This window comes from Mesoplodon mirus (assembly GCF_964341445.2).
Source record: "Mesoplodon mirus genome assembly, chromosome: 18".
In the NCBI taxonomy this organism is placed as follows: Eukaryota; Metazoa; Chordata; class Mammalia; order Artiodactyla; family Ziphiidae; genus Mesoplodon; species Mesoplodon mirus.
Window position 1 is genome coordinate 46,763,705 of NC_138994.1, and position 22,794 is coordinate 46,786,498.

The window sequence follows — 22,794 nt, forward strand, 5'->3', positions numbered from 1 at the left end:
ATGCTTTGGCAGTGTGAGGCAGGGGACCTAAACCAGTGTGGGCATAATGGAAGGCTAATGAAATTATATTTAAATTGGGATCTGAAAGAGAAGTTTGTTGAAGACAAGGGAACATGACCACCTGGATGGTGGACCCTCAAACTCGAAGAGCAAAATCAAACTCATTGAACTCATCAACTTCTCCTCCAAACTTTTTCTCATATGCTCTCTCTTCCATGACTGGCATCACCACGCACTCAGCAATCCAAGGTAGAAATCTGTGTTCCTCCCACTTCTTCACTGACTCCACCCCATCCTTATCACCAATCCTTGTTGATTCTATTGCAAATTTAACAGGCTCAAATCAACTTGTACCTCTGTTGCCCACAGCCCTAATCCAAGGCGGTCCTCAGCATCTTTCTCACCTGCAACAGCTCCTCACAGCTCTCACTGCCTTCTGGAATGCCCTTTCTCTTTAATCTATTCCCCATAGTTGTAAAACATAAACTTATTACATTATACTACTGCTTTAAATCTTTCAGTGCCTCTCCAGTATTGATAAAGTGAAGACCATTTTCCTTAACCTGATTTACAAGTCCTTCACAGTCTAGCTTCCCTACTTCAAGCCAAACGCTATTTGAACTAGTTGTGGTTCCCCAAAGGACATGTTCTTTCTTCTCCTCTGCACCATTGTAGTCCTTGTTCTCTCAAGAATACTCTTACTGCACTTTTCCTCTAGCAAATGCCTATTTACCCCTCAAATCTCAATTTGCATCACCTCCCCTGCAGTAGTCTTTCCCTATCACTCTGAAGAACAACTGACCATTGTTTGTCTCCTTGGGATTCCCTCAAAACTTAGTCCTTATCTTTATCCCATGTTCAAATTAACTCCATGCACTTACTTGCTTAAATGTGTTTGTCTGCTCCTTCCCCAACATATTATAAAATCCTTGTTTTGGGGACCACATCTTGTCTTTGTACCCTTACCACCTACCACAGTGGATGGAACACAGTGAGGGCTAAATAAATATTTGCTAAATGATTACTGCACAACACATGATCCTAAATTTCTTGGCTATTTTATTCACTTCCACCGAAATTTCTTATCTTAGTTTATGAATCCTAAGTTTCCCCTCTACTATCCTTTCTCCGTAACAATTTTTCCTCTTTTGAATTTTCTCCTCATTTAGATATCAAATCTTGTGCTAAGTTGCATTTGCCTTTCGGTATTGCCTTGAAATCTTTCTTTAACCTCTCTTTGTACGCATGATCAGAATCTTCTCAAGGCAAGAACGTGACTCTTAAACCGCATCGTGCAGAGATACAGAGGCTCAAGAGTCCAGTACGCCTTGTGGACTGTAAAGCCCGGCGCATGCGCACCAGGCCTTTTTTTTTTTTTTTTTTTTTTTGCCTTTCGACAACTCCTTTTTTTTTTTTTTTTCCTTCGGAGCGTGCGCACCAAGAAAGACAAAGGTGGGGAAAGTGACCAAGCAATCATTCAGGCGCATGCCCATCCCTAACTTGTACAAGCCTGGTGGAGCGCACCGTGGTGAAGTGGGTGTGGTCTGACCAGGAGCATCAGAAGTCCAATCCGATTGAGCGAGCTCCGTCCCTCCCTCCCCATGATTGGTTAGCTCTCAGTGTTGTGGGGTGGGAAAAGGAAGAGATAGGGGCCATGGAGAGATGGGGTGGCGAGGAAAAGAACCAGTCTGGTTCTGCGCAAGCGCAAGTAAGCGACCAGGAGGGGGCGTGAGAGAGTGAAGAGGAGTGTGGAAGCCCTGATGCGCTGGCCGGCGCGAGCTGGGTCGCCAGCCTTGACGCCTGCGCCTTGGCCCTCGGGGCCCGCGCGCGGCGGGCGGGTGCCCGGTGCGCCTGCGCAGTAGGCGGCGGCGGCAGGGGGAGGTGGAGGCCGTGCAGCGGCAGCGGCAGCAGCGGGTCCCGGGACTGAGGCAGCAGCGGGGGCAGCGGCGGGCGGAAGCTGAGGTGACGAAGGCAGCGGCGGCGGCGGCCGTTTCTCTCACGGTGGCGGAGACCAAGGCGGCGGCGGCGGACGGGGAGCGGCCCGGCCCCGGCCCCCTGCTCGTTGGCTGTGGCAGGGCCGCCGTGGGGCCGGCCCGGCTCCCGCCCCCCGCGGCTCCCCCTCCGGCTCCTCCTCCGGGGAGACGCCGGGGACCTGGCCCGGCCCGTACTCAGAGCGCTGCTGCAGCCGCCGCCGGGGGAGTCGGAGGCGGTGGCGGCGCCATGGGCGGCCTGGCCTCTGGGGGGGATGTGGAGCCGGGACTGCCGGTCGAGGTGCGCGGCTCCAACGGGGCCTTCTACAAGGTGAGGCGGCGCGCCGGCCGGGGACGCGGTCTTCAGCCCCCTCCCTCCAGCCAGAGCAGGGAAGAGTGGGGTGGGATCGACATCCTGGAGCTAAGCCCTGACCCTTAGAACCTTAGACCCACGCTCCCACCCGCGGCCCTCCTGGGGGGAGACCTCTATAAGTTAACCCCTTCCTCTTATTTTTGGCCCCTCTATTACACCTGCTTTTACCTGCATCTCAGGGATTGAGCATCAGGGCATTATTGTACTTGGTTCAGCTCCCCCCCAACCCCCCAGAAGAGACCCCATTTACCCAGCGTCTCGTTGATTTTTCCTGTCTCTAATAGAAGACCTACCTTGGATCTGAATCACGTCTTCCCCACAGTCCAAGCACATGGAGAATTCTCTTTATTCTCCCCTATTACCCCCTTGGGAAGGCCGTCCCATATTAGATCTTTTCATCTTCCTCGGAGAGGCCTCTGCTTACTGGCTCTGGAAGACTCACCCCACTTTCATCTTATATTTCTGTTCCCACCCCAAGGAGAAACGGTCAGAATCTGTTTATGACATTTAGTAGCTTTGACCTCAGGAACTCTGGGCTGTACCAGTCTAGTTGCCTCATAGCCATAAGGTGGCATCTTTTCTCAAGTCTCTCGCCCCACCCCTTTATTCCAAGACTAGCTGGTTTACTGTTCTACCCAGGGATGGTTTTGTATTTGTCATCTCACTTTGACCTCATACATTTAGATCATTCATACAGTTTCTTCATCTTGAGGAGTGTAAGCTTCATATCCCTGATCTCTAAAAGGGGATCTCACAAGGATTCCCTCTGTTTATCTTCTTCTTAAGGATTTCCACTTCTAGAAGACTTTTTGGCCAACTCGCCCAGTTTGGGAATCCACTAGCCTTTTTTTAAAGGAGAAGGAGACTATCTTTAAAAGATCCTTGTTTACTTCAGCTCCCTCGTTGCCCAGGATTGGGTTTTTTAGAACTCCTTTTATTACCACCTTTTAAATCTGTTCTAAATCTTATTTTTTAGGACATTTTTTTCCCATTTAGATTAAGCCAGAGGGAGACCCCTCTTGCCTCTCAGGAATTTTTCTTTATGTGACTGTTGTTATTTTGAACCTCTTTGGACTTTATGCCTGGAATTGTCTCAGAGACTTTCCTGATTCCTGTCTTCTCTCATTTTACCCTGAGGAGCAAGAGCAGAGTTATCTTATCATAACATTACTTGTGAGGAGAAGAACCCCCTTTCCTTCACTTCCCCTCAAGCCTTTCCTCCCATAATAGACCTCTCCACCTTCATGCTCTTGGAAATGACTTTCTCGAACTCCTTCCCTGTGAAGTCATATCTTGCTATAACTGGAAAGGGTCTCATATTTGCCCTTGGAGTAGGTTTCTGCCCCAACTTCGATTGATAAGTTCAGTGTAGTCATTTTTGACCCATTCTAAATGCCTATTCATTTCTGCCTTACTTCTCTCACCAGATTTCTTTATATTCTTCAGTGCCTGTGAGTACCCACATGTATCTTAACTTAACCTCTCAATATAAGTCTTTAGCTTTTTTTCCTAATATTTCTGTGTAATCCCCAGAAACTACCTATTCCATTACCCAGCTAAGATGGAAGAAGGAAGCTCCCAGCTGATCCCTTCTGTCATTTTTTTCTGCATACTTTCCTAACTCATGGGACTTTTTCTTCTAGCCTGCCTCCATAGCATTTCTGTTTTCTTTGGCAAAGTCTCTTAATTCCTTTCTGATACTGATAGAGTGCATTTGTCTCTTATATCCTTTTCCCCCAAACTTGCATTACCTTTTTTGAAATACCCTTCCTCATAAGATTTTAGCCTCATTTCCCACAGTATCTTGTCCTTCATCTGGGTCCTTCCCATCCCTAAGAAAAGTGATTCTTAAACTGAGCCTGAGATCAAGATATGATGTTTGCTTTTGTTCTAGGAAGCATGGGAGTCAGACACAGCTGGGAAAGATTGGTATCCAGTTCAAATTAACTGTGTGAGACTGCTCGGAAGGGACGTGTTTCCCTTTCCACATATTAAGTGTCCAACAGAAAATGTGTCTCTGGATCTTTCTTCTGTGGGCTATGGCAGTGATAGACTTGATTGAGGGAATTGGGGCTAGGATGCTTTGAATCAGAGAATAGAGTTTGGACTTGAGCTGAAAGCCAGGTAATGTGGATTTTGTGTCCTGACCACTTTAGCATTTTCTGCCCCATGCCTCAGTTGAAAACAACAGTAAATCCTTAAATTCAGACTAATCTTTCTTCAACGTTTAGTGCCATATAGATACTTACCCAATCTGTCCTTGCTGCTGATTTAATATTCATGACTCAGCAAACTTCAGTGTGGTTCAAGGAGTGTTTACATTGCTTCTAGAACTATAAATTTGGGAAGGTTCCTTTCATCGCTCTCAGAATTGGGTCCTAGTGTTGTTGATCTTCTTCCAGGATAGAACTGCAAATGTCAAATCTGGGATCTAAGTTATCTTTTAGCTATCCCATCAGCTCTTCCTTTTCTGTCAGAACTTAATGTGTTTTGTTCTTTAAGCGGTGCTCTCCCAAATGAAATATCTGTTCACCTTCCAGGGCACAGTCATCCAACTTTCCAGACCTTACCTGGATATCCCAATTCCAATTCCTTTGTTAAGGAATATGGCATCCTCACCTTCAACACGTGATTTTTATCCAGACCCTTCCTGATTTTCTTCTAGTACTCCCTCCTTTATTTTGAGAACCCAGGACTAGAAGATAGGTTGAAGGTGGGACCTAATTTTGTATCTTATAATTTGAGGGAAGTGAAGTACTTAGGAACCTAGGGCTCTCACTTCCTCTGTCCAGTCCTAGGCTCTCTATAAGCCAAAGCTCCATATGCCCTGGCCATTGAATTGAATTGAGTTATCCTTTGGATCTAGGTAGCCTTCTAGAGATTCACTCAACTGCTCTTGCCCTCCTCTGCTTATCTTCTCAATGAGCATGGACTGAGCAGAGTTAGGAGCTCACTTTATACCACTGGTATTTTTGGAGGAAAAAAAACTGGGGTAATGTGGGTGGAATTAAGGAGCAGAGACTGACTTGGAATATGAAGTTGAGGAGAAAGCTGGTTTTGGAGAATCTTTGAAGGAAAAAGACCCTAGAAGTATAAGAATGAGTGACGTTTAGTTGAACTGCTGAGTTATGTGAGGGAAAACTCCATTCTGAGCTTTGCATTTCTGCCTTGGGATCATGGTAGCTGGAAAAACCAGGATAATGTTGCTACCTCTGCCTGAGGGCCAACCCTGACATGTTGGAGGAGAATTGGATTAGAGCTTTAGACATATCCTTTGTGAATGAGTGTATCTAGGAGTGGGGAACTCTTCACAAAAGAGGCAGGCAAGTGATTCTCTTCCACTATGTTTTATCTCATCCCTGAAGTGTTTTGAAAATAGCTAACTCTCTCTTGATAAACTGTTTCTAAAGCTTAGAGGTAGACATTTTTGATAAATAATTGGATAAAGTCAGCTGAAGAGGCTAGATGAAATGTTTAGAGAAATCCTTATAAAGGAAGAAAAGAGGAGGACACTTAAAAAGGAGCTAAGGAAAAAAGAAGAAAAAGAAAACAAGAAAAGAGCTAAGGGAAGAACCCAAAAGGGAAGAGAGGGATTTGGGCAAATAGAAGATGTGAGTGGAGAAGAGTAGGAACGGGTATTGATGGAGCTGAATGAAGAGTGGAAAAAATATTACTGAAGAAGGGAGTGGCAGAGAAGGCTAAAGCATGGGTAAGTCAGAGGCTAGGCAGTACCAGGAGGACTAACGCCTTGAGCAGAAGTAAGGCTCTGAGTAGTAAGACTCCATAACAAGATCCTTTCCCGAAAGAAGAGAAAGATGGCTGGTATCAAGAGAGAAATTTTAGGTTTAGATTTAAGGAAAAAACAGTGTATTAAGTGTTTATGATTGATCAGTTTTCTGAGGTGGGAGTGACACAAGTGTACATTTTTGGTGTTTTCTCTCCTAAGCTCATATTTTGTTCCTACCTGCAAAGCTCAGGAATAGTTCTTCATATATTAGCTTTTGGAAACCCCTAATTAAAAAAAAAAATCTAATGAGGCATAATTGACATACAATGAAGTACACCTATTTAAAGCATACAATTTGTTAAGTTTTGACATATATATAAAACAAACCATCGCCACAATTTCTATCAATCCCAAAAGTCTTCCACCAACCACCAATGCCTTTTGTCATTATGCATTAGTTTGCATTTTCTGATTTTTGACAGAAGCGAAAAGGCAATTCATTAGAGAAAGGATAGTCTTTCAACACATTGTGCTCAAAGAACTGCACATTCATAGGTTAAAAATGAAGTTTGGGGCTTCCCTGGTGGCGCAGTGGTTGAGAGTCCGCCTGCCGATGCAGGGGACACGGGTTCATGCCCCGGTCCGGGAAGATCCCACATGCTGCGGAGAGGCTGGGCCCGTGAGCCATGGCCGCTGAGCCTGCGCGTCCGGAGCCTGTGCTCCACAACGGGAGAGGCCACAGCAGTGAGAGGCCCGCCTACGGCAAAAAAAAAAAAAAAAAAAGTGAAGTTTGATTGTATCTGGCACCATATACAGAATTTAACTCAAAATGGATCATTGACCTAAATGTAAAATAAAAACTATAAAACTCTAGACAAGGATATTAGGTAAAGATTTCTTAGATATAAAACCAAAAGCTCAGCTACAGAACAAGTTGAAGAATTGGACTTTATCAAAATTAGCAATCCCTAATTTTGAGTATGTGAAAAACAGGAGAGAAGGTAGGAAAATTGGGAGCACAGGATTGAACGCATAGCTTTGGCTTCCTCAGGAAAGACATAGAAAATAGGAGGTGGGGAATTCCCTGGCTGTCCAGTGGTTAGGGCTCAGAGCTTTCACTGCCTTGGCCAAAAAAAGACAGAAAATATGAGGTAGACCAGCGATTCCAGCTATTCAGTCATCCCTGTTCCTCTCCCTTGTCTTCATCTCAAGTTTGGGGTCTTCTACAAATTTTATTACTCTTTTCAAATTCTTAGCAGTGTCCTAGTCTAGCATTTAGAAATCTCACATCTTTTATTTATTTATTGGGCCACACCGCTCAGCTTGCAGGATTGCAGGATCGTAGTTCCTGACCAGGGGTTGAACCCTTGCCCATGGCAGTGAAAGTCCTAACCACTGGGCCATCAGGGAATTCCCTCACATCTTTTATTTTATTTATTTATTTATTTATTTTTTTGGCGGTACGCGGGCCTCTCACCGTTGCGGCCTCTCCCGTTGCGGAGCACAGGCTCCGGATGCGCAGGCTCAGCGGCCATGGCTCACGGGCCCAGCCTTTCCGCAGCATGTGGGATGTTCCCGGACCAGGGCACGAACCCGTGTCCCCTGCATCGGCAGGCGGACTCTCAACTACTGCGCCACCAGGGAAGCCCCCTTACATCTTTTAAATCCTAATTTTTCCTTCTGTAAATTGTGTTTGTTTCGAATTTCTCCAGTGTTCTGATTATTTTCTTACGACCCAGGCATCAGGGCACCAAGTTCGCTCAGGCCTCTTGCTGTGTAGGAGCTAGACCCTTTCTCTCTTGGCAGATCCTGATGTCCTCTAGGTGTTCCAGGACAACCTCACACTGTCTCATGGGATATTCTTAGCTTTGCTGAATGTTGTTGGTATTTTAATTGAACTCTGGCAAGCTGCTCAGCACTGCATGAGGCAGACAGATAGGGAGGCCTCTGTGGGAGCCGTAGGAGACCACTAGTTTCCCAGCTGTTCTGATGCAGGTGATGTTTCTCCCTTCTACTTAATTTCTGTCTCATCTTATTTCTGGATTTTGCAACATTTCTTTCCCTGCCAGTGTTGTTTCCTTTCTTGCTGCCTCAACATTCGTATTCCTTCACCAATACAGCTTTTTCTAGCCCTGTTCTTAGATTGCTTGTGTCCCCATCTAAAACTCTAGGTTAAAAAAAGAAAAAAAAAAAAAAAGGAGTTTCTTGGTGGCCCAGTGGTTAGGCCTCTTGGCTTTCACTGCTGTGGCCCCGGGTTCAGTCCTTGGTTGGGGAACTGAGATCCCGCAAGCCACAAGGCGTGGGCAAAAAAAAAAAAAAAAAGCAAAGCAAACAAAAAAACTAGTTTAAGGCCCTCTAAAACTGTCTGTTCCCTTGATGGCTGAGGTGGTGGTTGATTGTCTTTTTTTTTTTTTACTTTGTTCTAAAATCCATTCTAGGGCTTTGTGAAGGATGTCCATGAAGACTCTGTCACCATCTTCTTTGAAAACAAGTAAGACCTTGGGAATAGAGAATCCAGCATACTAGGTCCTAGCAGGAGAGTGGAGAAGAGGGGGCGGCTGAGTCCCATGTGGCATATATAATAGGTGGGGGAGAGCCAAGGGTTTGGGTGGGCAACTTATATGGATCCCAGGAGAGGAAATGGTGAGAGTGGGGGTCATTTGACTCCATATTTAGATTCTAGCAAGAGATGGAAAGCACCACTATGGAGCAGGGCCTGGAGTTTAGCTTCTAATCACCAGGGAAGGTAGAAAATGCCCAGTGGAGGAAGTAACCTCTTCCTGAAGAAACGGGCAACCACACCAGCCTGAATAGCTTTCATATCACTGTTTTCCCTTGCAGCTGGCAGAGTGAGAGACAAATTCCTTTTGGGGATGTCCGGCTACCACCTCCAGCTGACTATAATAAGGAGATCACAGAAGGGGATGAAGTGGAGGTAAGGGCCTTGGAGTCCACCTTTTCTAAATGTCCCTTTTCCCAGGATTCTGTATCTCCCTTACCCTGATACCAGTACCCTAGGCTCCTCACTGGTTGGTTCACGCTCCTTCCTCCATCTAGCTAGGCAGCCTGTGGAAGAGTGAAATGCAGCAGTTTTCTGTCCATCATTGCTGTGATCAGTCAAGCTCTCAGGGAGCTTCCTGTTTTCAGGGGATTCACTTTTCTTCGATTTATGATAACAGCATCTAAAATCCAGTGTACTCTGATTTTAATTAGCATCTCCTTCCTCTAGATTCCTTTATCTTAATTTAGGATGCCTCCCAAGTGTCTTAATGCTCATTCCATTCTTGATGTTTTTGGATGGTCCTCAATATCTCTTTTATTTTCAACTTCTCTTCAGGTTTATTCTCGAGCCAATGAGCAAGAACCTTGTGGCTGGTGGCTGGCCCGGGTGCGGATGATGAAGGGAGATGTGAGTGATTGTCAAGGCCTTTGGAGAACTGCTGAAACACATATTTTAGTTAGAGAAAGGTGGGAGATAGAAACTCAGGTCATCCACAGCTTCTCCTTTCTTTCCTTCTGCCAGTTCTATGTCATTGAATATGCTGCCTGTGATGCCACTTACAATGAGATTGTCACCCTGGAACGGCTTCGGCCAGTTAATCCCAATCCCCTTGCAACCAAAGGCAGCTTCTTCAAGGTTACCATGGCTGTGCCTGAGGATCTGAGAGAGGCGTGAGTGTTTGGGATGTCGGGAGTCGGGGGCCCTCTTTATGGTCCTCATCTCTGCCCTTGTTTGTTCCAGGCCCCGCTCCCAGTTTCAGTGTTCTGTGTTCCCTAGGCCCTCTAGAGTCCCTTTTGCTCCCAGTTCCTCTGTTTCCTCATCCCTGTTCTTTTACTGCAGTCCTTATTCTTCTCAGTCCCTCTCTCTCTCCCCTTCAACTGTACTCTACACTCTGCCCCCTGAGCACTGTTCTCTTTCTCTGCAGCTGCTCCAATGAAAACGTCCATAAAGAGTTCAAGAAAGCATTGGGAGCAAACTGCATCTTTCTCAACATCACAGATAGTGAGCTCTTCATTCTGGTGAGTTTATTCTGCCTGAATTTCACCTAAGCCCTTTTCCCCTTTTAACTCCTTTGCAAGAAGAGAAGAGCTAAAATGTGCTTATATTTATTTGTCAGAGAGGACTTTATTGCTCCTGACCTCTGTGGACCCAGGTTAGCCTTACCTTTCCTTAGTCTTTCTCATGTATGACCTTAATTTTTTTTTTCAACCTGACCATCATATTTCAGTCTGGGCTGGGTACCCTTCCTTGCATATTTGGACTCTCAAAAACAGACAGTACGATTCTCACCTGCACTTGCTACTTAAAATCACTTCCCTTAAGCACCCAGTTAGTAGGCCCTTGTGAGACTGACAATGATTTTTCCTGTTCCTCAACTTTGTTTCTTAACTCCCACCCTTTTCCAGAGACTCAGGCATCCTGATTCCCAGTTCCTGGATCTCCTCTAAAATGTAGTCAGTCAGTTTTAATGACTTTTCCATTGGTTTCTTTGCAGTCAACCACAGAAGCCCCTGTGAAGCGAGCATCCCTGCTGGGTGATATGCATTTCCGAAGCCTGCGCACCAAACTGCTACTCATGTCCCGCAATGAAGAAGCTACCAAGCACCTCGAGGTAAGTTTTGGCTTCACTTTATACTGCTGATTGGTATTGTCCTTCTCCCCTCCCACTCCATCCTCCACCCATGCTCTTGTGAACAGACATTACGGTCTTTCTGGGCCATTAAACCTGGGTCTGCTATTTTACCTCAGACTCCTCCAGATGGCAGAGCTCCATCATGTTTTAGTACAAGCTTTTTTTCTTTTTTTTTTTAAGCTATGGGACCCTTTGATCACGTGAAATTTTACTTGAAAGCACAATGCATAAAATAGATCAATCAGAACAGGTCTGTCTAAAAGTGCAAGAGGGCGTGGCTCTTACCTCCACTGGCTGCCCCCAAATTACCTCTGAGAACCAGACTGCTTTGTGGGATATGTTTGGGAACCATTTGTACACTGGAAAGACCACTGGACTTGGAATCTATCCTAAGTCTTGCTTTGTCAAATAATTTGATTTCAATGAGCTTCTTCTTTAGCTGTGACAATGAGGTAGTTGAATGTGAGTGTTTCGACAAGGTCTTTTTGTGTTCTGACATCTTATGATGGTCAGATTCCCTTAGGAATTATACCATCCTAAATGAGGATGGTATATATACACGTGCTTGCACGCACGTGTATGTGTGTATTTGAACATCTGTTTCCTTTTTATCAAGTGAACTGATCTTTTCGGGAGCCTGTGCAAATTCTGGACCATGGTAATCTTTACTTCTCCAGGGATGCTACTCAGGGCACTGCCAGAACCTTTCCCTTTTCCTGCCCTTGTCCTCAGGTATCCCTCCAAGGGCTGGTTGAGAAATGAAATGGTAGCACGGTGGACCATAACCTCTTTTTATGCTTTTCTCAACCTGTTGCTTTCTGTTCAACTTTTCATGTTTTATTTTGGGAGTTGATATTGGTTTGGTTAAGGTAAATAGTTCCTTACACTTGCATTTACCTTGTGAAAAGTCCTTTCTTTCATACCAACTTTATTTAATCCTCTTGTTAGTCTGGGAATAGGGTAGGTCAGGTGTAATCATTTAGCAGATGACAGAACAGAGGCCCAGAGAGTATGTTTTGTTTGGGATCACAGAACCAGATAGTGTTAGAGCCAAATCCGGATCTTTGATGGATCTCAGCCCAGATTCCGCCATCATTACCTCCCCTCCCCACCAAGCCATTGGTATTGGGAAGGTAGGAGAGGAATGAAAAGTTCCTGAATTCTTCACAGGTCCTGGTGGTCAGTGGACTCCCAGGTAGTTCTGGCTTTCTTTCATACAGTCTTTTCTCATTTAAGTTATGCAAAGCATCAGGTATCTGGGATAGGTGTTCTGAGATTTCTCCATGATTCCTATAGTCCAGTGGTCCAGTGCCTTTTTTTTTTTTTTTTTTTTTTCAGACAAGTAAGCAGCTGGCGGCAGCTTTCCAAGAGGAGTTCACAGTGCGGGAGGACCTGATGGGACTAGCAATTGGGACTCATGGTGCCAACATCCAGCAGGCCCGAAAAGTACCTGGGGTGACTGCCATCGAATTGGGTGAAGAGACCTGCACTTTCCGCATCTATGGGGAGGTCAGCAAAAGATACCTGTTGTCTAGGTCCCTTAGGGGATAGAGAGAAGAGAGTGTGAAATAGAAAGGAAACCTGTCGTGTTGACCTCCCTCCCTGACTTCGGTGGCAGCACATTTTCCCAAAGACAGAGAGTGGCAGGAAGATCACTGTTTGAGATCCAGGTGTTCTGTTTTATTAATGACTCCCCACTCCTCTTCTCTTAGACTCCCGAGGCGTGCCGACAGGCCCGGAGCTACCTTGAGTTTTCTGAGGACTCCGTGCAAGTGCCCAGGAACCTGGTTGGTGAGTTGGGGATGTGTATGTGTATAAGAGAATACAGTTGGGGACCAGATGTGAGATGCTCTAAAGTGATTCTGGCTTGGCACCTCCCTGTGAACTTACAGTTTCACAAGGACAGAGCAAACAGTCTGCAGTAGGAGTGACAAAAATGGGAGAACAGATTTCTAAGGATTGTGATATTTTGTCCTGTGAAAACACACCAGAAGCTTAGAAGCAAGAGAATCATTAAACAGAATCTTTATATAGCAGCTGGAAGACTGTTTATCTTGTCTGTTTTTACTCTTCTTTCTTTCCTTTTTTTTTTTTTTTCTTTCCTTTGGAAAAAAAAAAAAAAGGCCTAATTCCTCCTTTACCCATTTAGGCAAAGTGATTGGAAAGAACGGGAAAGTGATCCAGGAGATTGTGGATAAATCTGGTGTGGTGAGGGTTCGAGTAGAAGGTGATAATGACAAGAAGAACCCCAGGGAGGAGGTATGGGGCAGCTGACACCTAGAGATTGGTTGCCAGAAGTAGATGGGATTATTCTCCATGCCGTTCCCTTGAGAGATGGGATTTCTGGGGGTTGGGGCATGGGAACTTTGGGTTTTCCTAGTAGATGTAGAGCCCAGAAAGATCCCATTTGGGTGGGCTTCTGTAGGAGACAGGGTGGACTTAATACTTCATTTGAGTCTCTTTCTAATCCATCTGTCCTTTCCTCTGCTCTCCAGGGAATGGTTCCCTTCATATTTGTTGGCACCCGAGAGAATATCAGCAATGCTCAGGCTCTGCTGGAATATCACCTCTCCTACCTGCAGGTATCCAAGCCAGAAGCCTGGGAGGGGAGAGATCCACGTGTACAAGGGGACTAAGGATACTGGTGGATAAAGTTAAAAGTGGTGGTTCCCAGTTTGTGTCTCTGAGTAGAATAGAAACCATTAGGTGGAAAATTGGGGCTGTGGAGTTGGAAACCAGAATTTTCCCTGTTTTAAGCCTTCTTGCATTTCTGAGAGTTCAGATCCATAGGGACAGTTAGGGCAGAGAAGCAGGAAAAAGACTGTTCATTGATCTTATACTTATTCCTCCTTCCTTGTTTTTCTCCATCTTCTCCCCAACCAGGAGGTGGAGCAGCTTCGCTTGGAGAGGCTGCAAATTGATGAACAGCTTCGGCAGATTGGGCTGGGCTTTCGCCCTCCTGGGAGTGGGCGGGGCAGCGGTGGCAGTGACAAGGCCGGCTACACCACCGATGAGAGCTCCTCCTCCTCCCTCCACACCACACGAACCTATGGGGGCAGCTATGGGGGCCGGGGCCGGGGCCGGAGGCCAGGCGGTCCTGCCTGTGGTGAGAGGGAGGCGAGCAGTGGTGTGGTGTGTGGGAGGCAGAAGTCTGGGTGGAAGTTTGAGGAAAGGGTGATGGAGAAGATGAAGAAGTGGTTGGCTGGGGGACTTAGGAGTGAGAGGGAGAGTCTTCCAGCCTGGGGGCTGGAATGGATCTTGGGGTAGGGTGAGTGACCCTGTTTGAACCCTACTGTGTTCTTCAGGCCCCATCTCAGACCTATCCACAGCTTCTGAGACTGAGTCAGAGAAGAGGGAAGAGCCCAACCGAGCTGGGCCTGGTGACCGGGATCCCCCGACCCGGGGGGAAGAAAGTCGGAGGCGGCCGACTGGGGGCCGGGGTAGGGGACCCCCACCTGCCCCCCGGCCCACCTCAAGATACAACTCTTCATCAATTAGCTCAGGTACCGGAAGCAGACAGCTAGGTTCACGAATGTGGGCCAAAAGGAAAGATGATGGACACCTCACTCCCAACTCCTCTTTTTCCTCTAACCAGTGCTGAAGGACCCAGACAGTAATCCCTACAGCCTACTGGACACATCCGAACCAGAGCCCCCAGTTGATTCAGAGCCTGGGGAACCCCCCCCAGCAAGTGCCAGGCGCCGCCGCTCCCGCCGCCGTCGCACTGATGAAGACAGGACTGTCATGGATGGAGGCCTGGAATCTGACGGGCCCAGCATGACAGAGAATGGCCTGGGTAAGGGGTATACCTGGATCTGAAAAATCAGAACTGGGCAAGAATTGAGGGATGGGAGATTGATGCACAACTCATTTTCCCCTGCCCCACAGAAGATGAGTCAAGACCCCAGCGTCGTAACCGGAGCCGCCGCCGCCGTAACCGTGGTAACCGGACTGATGGATCGATCAGTGGGGACCGTCAGCCAGGTCAGCTCACACAGGATATAAGCAGACTTCCTCAGAGAACAGGATGCCTCCTATCCTGTGAAAGCTAGGGGTTGGGGTTCAGTGGGTGTCTAGGGGCTGGGTACCTGGGTTCCTTCTGAAACTTCTGGTCCTCTGCCTCCCCCAGTGACTGTGGCGGACTATATCTCCCGAGCAAAGTCTCAGAGCCGCCAGCGGCCACCCCTGGAACGCACTAAACCTTCAGAGGATTCTCTTTCAGGACAGAAGGTAGGCAAGCAAGATATAGTTTACCCCACCTCCTTTTTTGTTGTTCTGGGGTAGGGGGCACAAGAAAACTCCCAAAGAAATCTCTCATTAAATTGCAGAGAAGGCATGTCTGATGGAGTTTAGACTGCATTTAGAATAGTGAAAAGTTTGAATAGAAGAGAATTTGGTTCATATTTTCTGGATCCCAGTAAAAGTGACTACAGGGGACCACCCTGGAGATGCCTGGAGCATTTAGATGGTAGGGAATGGCATTACCTGAATTTCTACTGACCTTTTTCTTTCCTTCCTCTCCATTTTCTTTCCCACTCCCCCCTCAGGGTGACTCTGTCAGCAAGCTTCCTAAGGGCCCCTCAGAGAATGGGGAGCTCTCTGCCCCCCTGGAGTTGGGTAGTTTGGTGAATGGGGTTTCATAAACCCTCCAGCCCGCACCCCTCCCTTCTCCATCTCGCTTGCTGCCCAACACCATGGCCCTCACAGGCCCAACTGACCTGCGCTGGAGCTGCTCTTATCTAGGGGGGCGGGGGGTGGCACAGCAGCTTGGGTCCCCCCCCCCAGCCTCCAGGAGCTAGTGGAGGGGTGTGTAACAGGGTCATACCCCCCTCCCTCTTGTCCACCCTACCCCCAGGGTGAGGGGAGCCTCTCCTTCCCCATCAGACTGGATGTGCCTTTATCCTCTAATGCCCCAATCTCTCTCTGAACACGCCCATTCTCCGCCTGTTGGTGCGGGGTGCTCCTTGACCCACCCAGATTGGACAGTTCAGGGGGGCTCCCCTGCTATCCCTCCTCCCGTCCTGTACCCCCCATTTCTGGGGCCTCATCACTGTGGAAGACGGGGATAGTAAGGGTATAAGTGGGTGGGAGGCATGGGGAAGGTTTTGGAGTAGAACCAGGGGTGTGTATGAAGGGGGGTGACAAGGTCCCCCAGGGGAGGGGGGACCAACCTTGTCTGGTGGATGAGAAGGCGTATTTATTTTTCACTGTACAGTATTTAAAAAGAGAATAAAAAAATCCAAATGGCCCTCTGGTTCCTGCACCTTCCTTATGCCCAGTTTGGTCCATCTGTTTGTGTAGGACTGACCTGCCTTGACCCTTGTTTCCTGTATCTCCACACCTAGCTTCTCTGGCATTCCAAAGATGGTCTACTTCTGGGAATTTCTGACATTCCTAAATTCTCCAGGCCCAGGTACCCTCCTGGTCCAGAGGAGAGTGGCTTGTGCCTTGCTGCCTCTCCCTTCCCCCAGGTTTGCTGGTAGAGGGAGCTGGGCCACTCCCGTACCCTGAGTCACAGTGGGCTAGGTAGGGCTTCGCAAAGCTGGAGCTGTTCCTGCTAAGAGCTGAGAGCCAAGGCAGGCTGCTTAATCCTATTACCTGAGGCCTGGGGCTTGGGCTGGGCCTTGGGCAGAGTGGGGAGCAGGGTTCCCTCAAGACAGCCTCTGGGACCTAGGTGTCCAGCCCTCAGTCTTGCTGGTTCTCTGCCCTGGATCCAGGCTTTTTCTCCAGCATCCACATCACTGACCTCTCAGCCTTAGGGGTCGTCCTGGGCTTCCTTGCTCCCTGCCTCCCAACTCTGAGGATTAGAAATAAAACATGCAGTGGAGAAACCTTGGTTTGAGGGCTATAGTGGGGAGGGTTTAAATTTTCTCACCTGGAAAGGGGTTGAATCACTGCCCAAGCACCTCAGGAAACAAAAGTGGCCTGCCTACCTGCTGACTGCCAGACTTTTTTGCCCCGGGCCAGGTCAGGGGTTTGAAGAGCGGGAGGCACCAGAAAAGGGTTTGGGTTTGGATTGGGGGGTTGGGTGTCCTCACCTCCCTCCCAGCACAACTGTGAGCCTGAGGGCTTTTGATCACCAGATGGCCTGATCCCGCTGTGCAAAGGCATTGACTTTAAACTGCCAGTACTTAAGAAGGGAGGGGTAGCTGTTCAGAGCCACTGGGGCTGGAAGGCCTGACTTGGGTCTTGGGTGGGGAGGGGGCGTGGTCCCCGGGGGGGGAGTGTTGGGGGCTGGGAAGAACAGGACACCTGGTTGGCCTAAGGGAGGGGGAGGTTGGCGCCCTTCAGGAGGCGCGGTCGGCTGGGAGGGAGTAGGGAGGAGTCAGTCGTTAAAAGCAGTTCCCGGGTCTGGCGCACCCGGCAGCCACAGACGCTGAGGCCAGGTGAGAGAGGGCTGTGGCATCCGGGCTGTGTCTCCTGGCAGCTGTGGGACCCTAGAGCGCGAAGGTTTACCGCCTTCACCGAGGCCCGGGCCGGTGGCCGGCAGGTAGTAGGGGGAGCGAGGCTGGGTCGGGGACCTCGCGGCCACAAGGAAAGAGCACAGCCTATCCAGGACTGGGTACCGGACAGCGGATTTTGCGCTCGACTCCCCAAACGTGCCGGATTGGTTGGTGGCAGGGGCTCCATTATAAGGACTCTGAACTTGGGGACGATATATATACCTTTTAAGGACACGAGTCTCTCTGTAACGACTCCGGACTAGGAAGCCACTTCCATTTTAAGGATACCGGGTTTGGGGATCAACGTTTCACTTTGGAGGGGAGGGCGTGTAGGACGCCCTCTTAAGGCTTCCCTTCACCCCTGATGGCGCTACCCGGCTCCTCACAGGCCTGGAGCCTGGAACCTCCCACTCCCACGGCCCCTAACTCCTCGTCCTCGGGCTCCCAGGAGCGGGAGGGCGCCGGGAGCCCAGTGGTCTCCGGGGGGCTTCCCTTGGAGAAGGTGAAACGGCCCATGAACGCGTTCATGGTGTGGAGCTCCGCCCAGCGCCGCCAGATGGCGCAGCAGAACCCGAAGATGCACAACTCTGAGATCTCCAAGCGCCTGGGCGCGCAGTGGAAGCTGCTGGGCGAGGACGAGAAGCGGCCCTTCGTGGAAGAGGCTAAGCGGCTCCGGGCCCGGCACCTGCGCGACTACCCCGACTACAAGTACCGGCCCCGGCGCAAGACCAAGAGCGCGGGCGTCGGGTCGCCCCACTTCGGCCAGGGAAGCGGCGGCGTGGCTGGCGGCGGGCCGGTCTGGGGGCCCGGGTACACGACCACCCAGGGGAGCAGAGGCTTTGGGTACCAGCCCCCCAACTACTCGACAGCCTACCTGCCTGGCGGTTACGGGTGAGTGCCCGGGGAGCGGGGTGAGGACATGCCCCCCTCCTGCAGCCTGGGTGGGGGCGGATACCAGAGGGCCTGGCTGGCAGGGGCCCCGAGCCCACCCAAGGGGACACACCCGGAGAAGTTTGGGGGGCGCCCCGTGAAGGGTGGGAGAGTTCCGGGGAGCCAGGGTCTTCCTAGAGGACGTTTCCATCACGGTCTGTTGGTGGTGACACCGCAGGAGCAGACCACAGCGCCCTGGATATGACCGTGTTCTAAGTTACCAGAATTTCCCGTTTCCCACCCCCGATTCTGGCCCTCGTGTGACCCAGCTTCCTCTCCCAGCCCCCGGGGCAAGGACAGGCCAAGCCCAGCTCTACCCCTTCCTGGCCTGCCGCCCCAAAAGAGGAAAACAGGCGCGCAGCACGCAAGCTCGCTCTTGAGCGTGCCCCAACACGGCTGCGGCGGCGCTGCTCTAAGCCGTCCTGGGGTCCGGTTCCCTACCGGCAGGACCCAGGGAGCCAGGGATGGGTAGGTGGGTGACAAGTTATACATGTCTGCGCAGAGCTGCTCAGAACCACCCCCACATGCGAGCTGGGGACCCTGCTCGGCACCTCCAACCCAGGGGACCAAGTGCCTTCTAACCCCGGTGTTTCTCTTTGCAGCTCTTCCCACTGTAAACCGGAAGCCCCCTCGCCGTGCTCTCTCCCTCAGAGTAACCCAAGGCTCCAGGGGGAGCTGTTCCCCCCTTACAGCCCTTACCCACCCCCAGGCTCTCCCACTCTGTACAACCCTCCCCTCCCAGGGGCCCCCATGCCCCTAACCCACCTCTAACCCCCATGGACATGGACCTCCCAGAGAGGTTTCCATCCTCCTTTTCTACCCAGAAACACCCCACTACCACCACCACCACCATCATTCCCAGGCTGCAAACCCTGTTCTAGAACTGTGTTGGACCACAGTTCAGAGGAGGTGGGCAGTACCCCCCAAAGCCCTGAAAGCCAGTGGGAACAAAACAAGAGTTTTTTTTTTTTTTTGTAGGCTGAACACAGTTTTGTATGATTACACCATGTCTCTGAGTCTTTATTGTACCATCTCTGTTCGCCTTTACTGCAGCAGGAACCAGCAGTCTCCACTCCCTTCCGCCTGGACCTGCCAGAGCAGGAACCTCCACACCCCACCCCGGGGCCCTGCCTGAGTCAGTCATTCTTCTGTCCCCCTTCCCCCTTCCCCCACCAAGCACTGGGGTCCAGGAGACAGTCTGAGCCAGGGTGCGGGAGGGAGGAATCCGCAAGCACCTATTCCCTTCCACTGTCCAGCCTCTGTCCTCTAGGGTCAGAGGGAAGTGGGGAAATGGGGGGGACAGGATAAGAGTTCTGCCCAGAATAGGTAAGTAGCTGGAAACTTCTGCTAAAGAAAGAATCTCAGCTAAATGATTAAATGTCAGCCTGTAAATCTCTTCCCCTATCCTTTCTAAGGATCTGGGTCAACCAAGCATTTCCACTAAAGCTGCAATTGCAGAAGAACAGGGAATGATTAAAAGTCACACCAGCAGACTGGTTCAGATGGTAAGGATCCCAAGGTTGGGTGGATGAATAGAAACATGGAATGTACTCCAGGAGCCAGCTCAACTCTACTGCTCCTTCTTCTTCTTGTGGGGAGCCTTTGCATTCCAGTAGAAGAGGAGCTGGGCCGCGATGAGGCCATTGCAGAGGGAAGAGACTACAAAGGTTCCAGCCATGAGGGGGTCTCCAGTTTCCTGGGTGAGAGACACAGCTAGGGTTACTCTTCAGCATAGCCAAAAAGGGCTCCAGAGAGGGAGCAGCTTCAAGTCCACGGGGAGAGAGAGAAGTAAGGTGCGGTTATGGTGCCCTCTAGAGGGGAGGAGGTGCACTCACCTGAATGGAGGTGAAGATTCGGGCCAGGGAGCCCCCAAAGAGCAGAAAGACTGTGATGGCTGAGAGCTGGCCTGTGTGCCCATTGCGGTAGTTGGTGGCTGCCTGGAGCAGCTGGGGAGGAGTTGAGACCCTTCGTTTTGTCATCTGAACTTGTCCAATGTTCCCATAACATTTCTGCACTCCCTTCAGTCCAACACCCCCAAACTTTGGGTTTCCCCTCTGCTCCTCACCCAGTCCCCCTTCCCAACATCCTCTCCCTTGTTCCCAGCACCCACCCTTCCCACCACCACAGCAGGCATGTTGGAGGCCTGGAGCAGGGTGACTACAGCCTGGGGCGTCAGTGGTGAAAGCAGCACCAGCAGGACCAGGGCGGAGCACACTAGGAAGGCAGCACCTGGGAGACAGGGAGATAAGGAGTCCTCATCAACCTCCGAGTCTTTCGGTTTTCCCAAGCCTGCGTTCCCAGCAGGGCTCCCAACAGCTGCAGCCAGCTCCTGGCTCAATCCTCAGCACCTTTCACAGTTTGTCCTCTGTAGTGCAGGACCAGGAAGGCAACGGTGACTGTCTGGAGCATCAGGAACAGAGCTTCACCCCAAGAGCTGCAGAGTCAAGAGTTGGGGGGAAGAAACGTGGGCCTGGAAAGAGGCAGGGAAAGCCTCCATAGCCCATCCATCTTGGGGACCCAATTCTGATTATTCCCTGTCCTCCACAGCCCTGCTGGTTCCTTACCTCCTGCCTCCCGGCAGCCCCCACCCGCTTGACCCAGGATAGGAAACTGGGCATTCTTGGGATTCTCACCTCCTCTCATCACCATAGATGATGGCTAGAGTTCCAGAAGGGCTTAAGCTTTCCTGCCCTTTTACCTCCCTCACCCTAATCCTTACTAGAGTTGTGAGCACTTACCCTTGGAGATAAAGGGCGGGGCCCCTCACCTGAAGGGGAAGTTGTTGGTGATGCTGTAGACCATGGTCCCGGTCAACGCCATTAGCTCTAGCATTACTGACTGGAAACTCAACCCTTCCGCGCTCTTGGCTCCCAGGATTTTAAACACTTGGGGTAGTTTTACTGGAGAAAGAGAATGAAAAGGGCAGGGCTGAGGGGCTGACATCCCTTGGGAGCGCAGCATGACAGCTACAGAGCAGACTGGGAGGCATGTTAGCCCCGCTTCTGGTTAAGGGACCCATCCAGTTCATGGCATCTTAGCACTCCACCCACCTCTCAACAACAGGAAGGGAAGATAAGAAACATACCCAGAAGTGAGCCAGCCACAATGCCCAGCCCCAGGCCTTTGCTGAGGAGAATCTTGAGGCAGGGAACTAAGAAGAGAAAAAGAGGTAAGCAGAGATGACACTTACGGAACCCAAGCCAGGGGTTCCAGGAGGCAGCTCAGGCCTAAAGGCTTGAAGTGCTCCTTAAGACCTTGACATACCCACACAACGGAAGCCTTGGGTGGTCTGGAGGCATGTGAAAAAGGCCTAGTTCTTCCTACTCCAAATCATATCACGTTCAGACAAGGTGACTTTCCAAAACGGCTTTTACCATTCCTTTCCTCTGACCCAACCTTCCATTCCCTGCCATCACATCTAAACTCCTTGATCTGACTTACAAACCTCTCCCTTGCTTCCCTGTATAGAGCTGAGCAATGCCCAAGAGTCCTCTGATCCTTTATTCCCCGCCTCTGAGCCACTAGGCAATCCACTTCACATGTCTTCTTTCTCCAAGGATAGGTTTCCTCTGTATCACTCATTCCTGAACACTGTCTCTGGCCCCTACTCAGGGACTTGACCCTTCCAGGGCTTGCTTTTATGCTCTAGCCACCGACATCTTCTCTAGCCTTGAAGCCCTATCCCCAAGGTGCCTGGCCCAGTAGTAGTCAGATTCTCGTGGGTCATGAACGCGGCTAAAACATTGTCCCGGGAGCACAGCTGGGGTACCAAGAACTGACGGGGGCAGACCGCGAAAGCTTCCCTAAAGGTCTGATGTCAGAAGCAGGTTTTGCTCTGGCGTCGCCTCGTAGATAGAAGGAGGAAGGCAGACAAGTTAATTCCAAAATTCGACCATGAGCAAACGTGGAGGCTGGAAGGAAAGCCATTGGGATGGCAGGATTCTTGGGGGCGCCGCAGAAGGCCTGGATTCATGAGAAGCTTTGAATCAAGTGTAACCTTGCTTCTGAAGGTATAGAGATCTATTAAAGGTCGGAACGATCTAATCAGATTTTAAACTTTGTTTTGTAAAATTTGAGTCTTTTCGTCTTTCATCGTCGCTAAAGCAAAGAACTACTCCCACCTGGCGACTCCCCCCTCTCGCTCAAATATGGAGTCCTCCCTCTACGGAGCCCAAGACATATCCGCCCTTCTCAGAAGCGACTTCCGCCCCGCGCGCCGTGGCAGCTGTCACTTAGCCCGCACTCACGCCCCACTTACGGCCGGAGGGCTCTGAAGCACAACTTTGACCGGATACCGAATAAAACTCACCGTGAAGCAGGTCCCACTGGATGAAAATTTGGTCGTAGCATTTCTCAGGTAAAAGAATCGGCACCAGCACTCGTTTGAGCAGCCCGTCTACCTCGGTCGCCATATTGAAAAGCTAGCTTCCGCCAGCCCCTCAAACCGCCATTGACTTGCGTTGCGCATGCGCGCTCCGGGCACTCCGCCTCCCGTCTTCTCGCGATTAAGCAGGGCTGCTCCGGCCTTACTCCATCCCACCTTCGTTCGCGTAAAATAGGTCTCGCCCGGAGACCACGTTTTTGGACGCGCCCACCCTGCTGCTCGAATTTTAAAGCGTGCCAAAGCTGTACGCCTGCGCAGTTCCATCATTCGCGCCTTTGTTTACGCTTCCGCTTCGGCAACAAGATTTATCCTCCAGCCTTTCTCCGCTCCTCC

The 22,794-nt window shown here is 50.1% G+C and overlaps 3 protein-coding genes across 4 annotated transcripts; 2 read left to right on the plus strand and 1 right to left on the minus strand.

Moving 5' to 3' along the window:
* The first annotated feature begins 1,865 nt into the window (after positions 1–1,865).
* Positions 1,866–15,952, plus strand: FXR2 (FMR1 autosomal homolog 2). The gene is made up of 17 exons (XM_082603117.1): positions 1,866–2,301; positions 8,509–8,561; positions 8,912–9,005; positions 9,408–9,479; positions 9,594–9,742; positions 9,997–10,090; positions 10,567–10,683; positions 12,043–12,213; positions 12,417–12,495; positions 12,854–12,963; positions 13,200–13,286; positions 13,588–13,810; positions 14,010–14,207; positions 14,300–14,500; positions 14,593–14,688; positions 14,834–14,934; positions 15,252–15,952. The coding sequence occupies exons 1-17, from the start codon at positions 2,221–2,223 to the stop codon at positions 15,345–15,347; spliced, it is 2,022 nt and encodes a 673-aa protein (XP_082459243.1). The 5' UTR covers positions 1,866–2,220; the 3' UTR covers positions 15,348–15,952.
* A 1,104-nt stretch (positions 15,953–17,056) lies between these two features.
* SOX15 (SRY-box transcription factor 15) lies at positions 17,057–19,045 on the plus strand. Its single transcript, XM_082603676.1, has 2 exons — positions 17,057–18,038; positions 18,680–19,045. Exons 1-2 carry the CDS (start codon positions 17,512–17,514, stop codon positions 18,846–18,848), a joined length of 696 nt encoding a protein of 231 aa, XP_082459802.1. The 5' UTR covers positions 17,057–17,511; the 3' UTR covers positions 18,849–19,045.
* A 36-nt stretch (positions 19,046–19,081) lies between these two features.
* MPDU1 (mannose-P-dolichol utilization defect 1) lies at positions 19,082–22,601 on the minus strand. 2 transcript variants are annotated; one of them, XM_082603674.1, is made up of 7 exons: positions 22,387–22,601; positions 21,163–21,228; positions 20,845–20,977; positions 20,426–20,511; positions 20,188–20,306; positions 19,913–20,023; positions 19,082–19,773 (listed from the first exon to the last, which is right to left on the minus strand). In XM_082603674.1, exons 1-7 carry the CDS (start codon positions 22,487–22,489, stop codon positions 19,648–19,650), a joined length of 744 nt encoding a protein of 247 aa, XP_082459800.1. In that variant the 5' UTR covers positions 22,490–22,601; the 3' UTR covers positions 19,082–19,647. The 2 variants fall into 2 exon arrangements, with proteins under 2 accessions (XP_082459800.1, XP_082459801.1); XM_082603675.1 differs by lacking the exons at positions 21,163–21,228; positions 22,387–22,601 and having other exon boundaries at positions 20,426–20,547; positions 20,845–20,929.
* Positions 22,602–22,794: the final 193 nt, after the last annotated feature.

Coding starts and splice junctions, on each gene's coding strand:
- FXR2 (XM_082603117.1), top strand. CDS start 2,221: ATGGGCGGCCTGGCCTCTGGGGGGGATGTGGAGCCGGGACTGCCGGTC. Junction 10,684..12,042: donor AAGCTACCAAGCACCTCGAG/GTAAGTTTTGGC, acceptor TTTTTTTTTCAG/ACAAGTAAGCAGCTGGCGGC. Junction 12,214..12,416: donor CTTTCCGCATCTATGGGGAG/GTCAGCAAAAGA, acceptor CTCTTCTCTTAG/ACTCCCGAGGCGTGCCGACA.
- SOX15 (XM_082603676.1), top strand. CDS start 17,512: ATGGCGCTACCCGGCTCCTCACAGGCCTGGAGCCTGGAACCTCCCACT. Junction 18,039..18,679: donor TACCTGCCTGGCGGTTACGG/GTGAGTGCCCGG, acceptor TTCTCTTTGCAG/CTCTTCCCACTGTAAACCGG.
- MPDU1 (XM_082603674.1), bottom strand. CDS start 22,489: ATGGCGACCGAGGTAGACGGGCTGCTCAAACGAGTGCTGGTGCCGATT. Junction 20,512..20,844: donor ACCAACAACTTCCCCTTCAG/GTGAGGGGCCCC, acceptor TTGACTCTGCAG/CTCTTGGGGTGAAGCTCTGT. Junction 20,307..20,425: donor CAGAGGACAAACTGTGAAAG/GTGCTGAGGATT, acceptor CCTGTCTCCCAG/GTGCTGCCTTCCTAGTGTGC.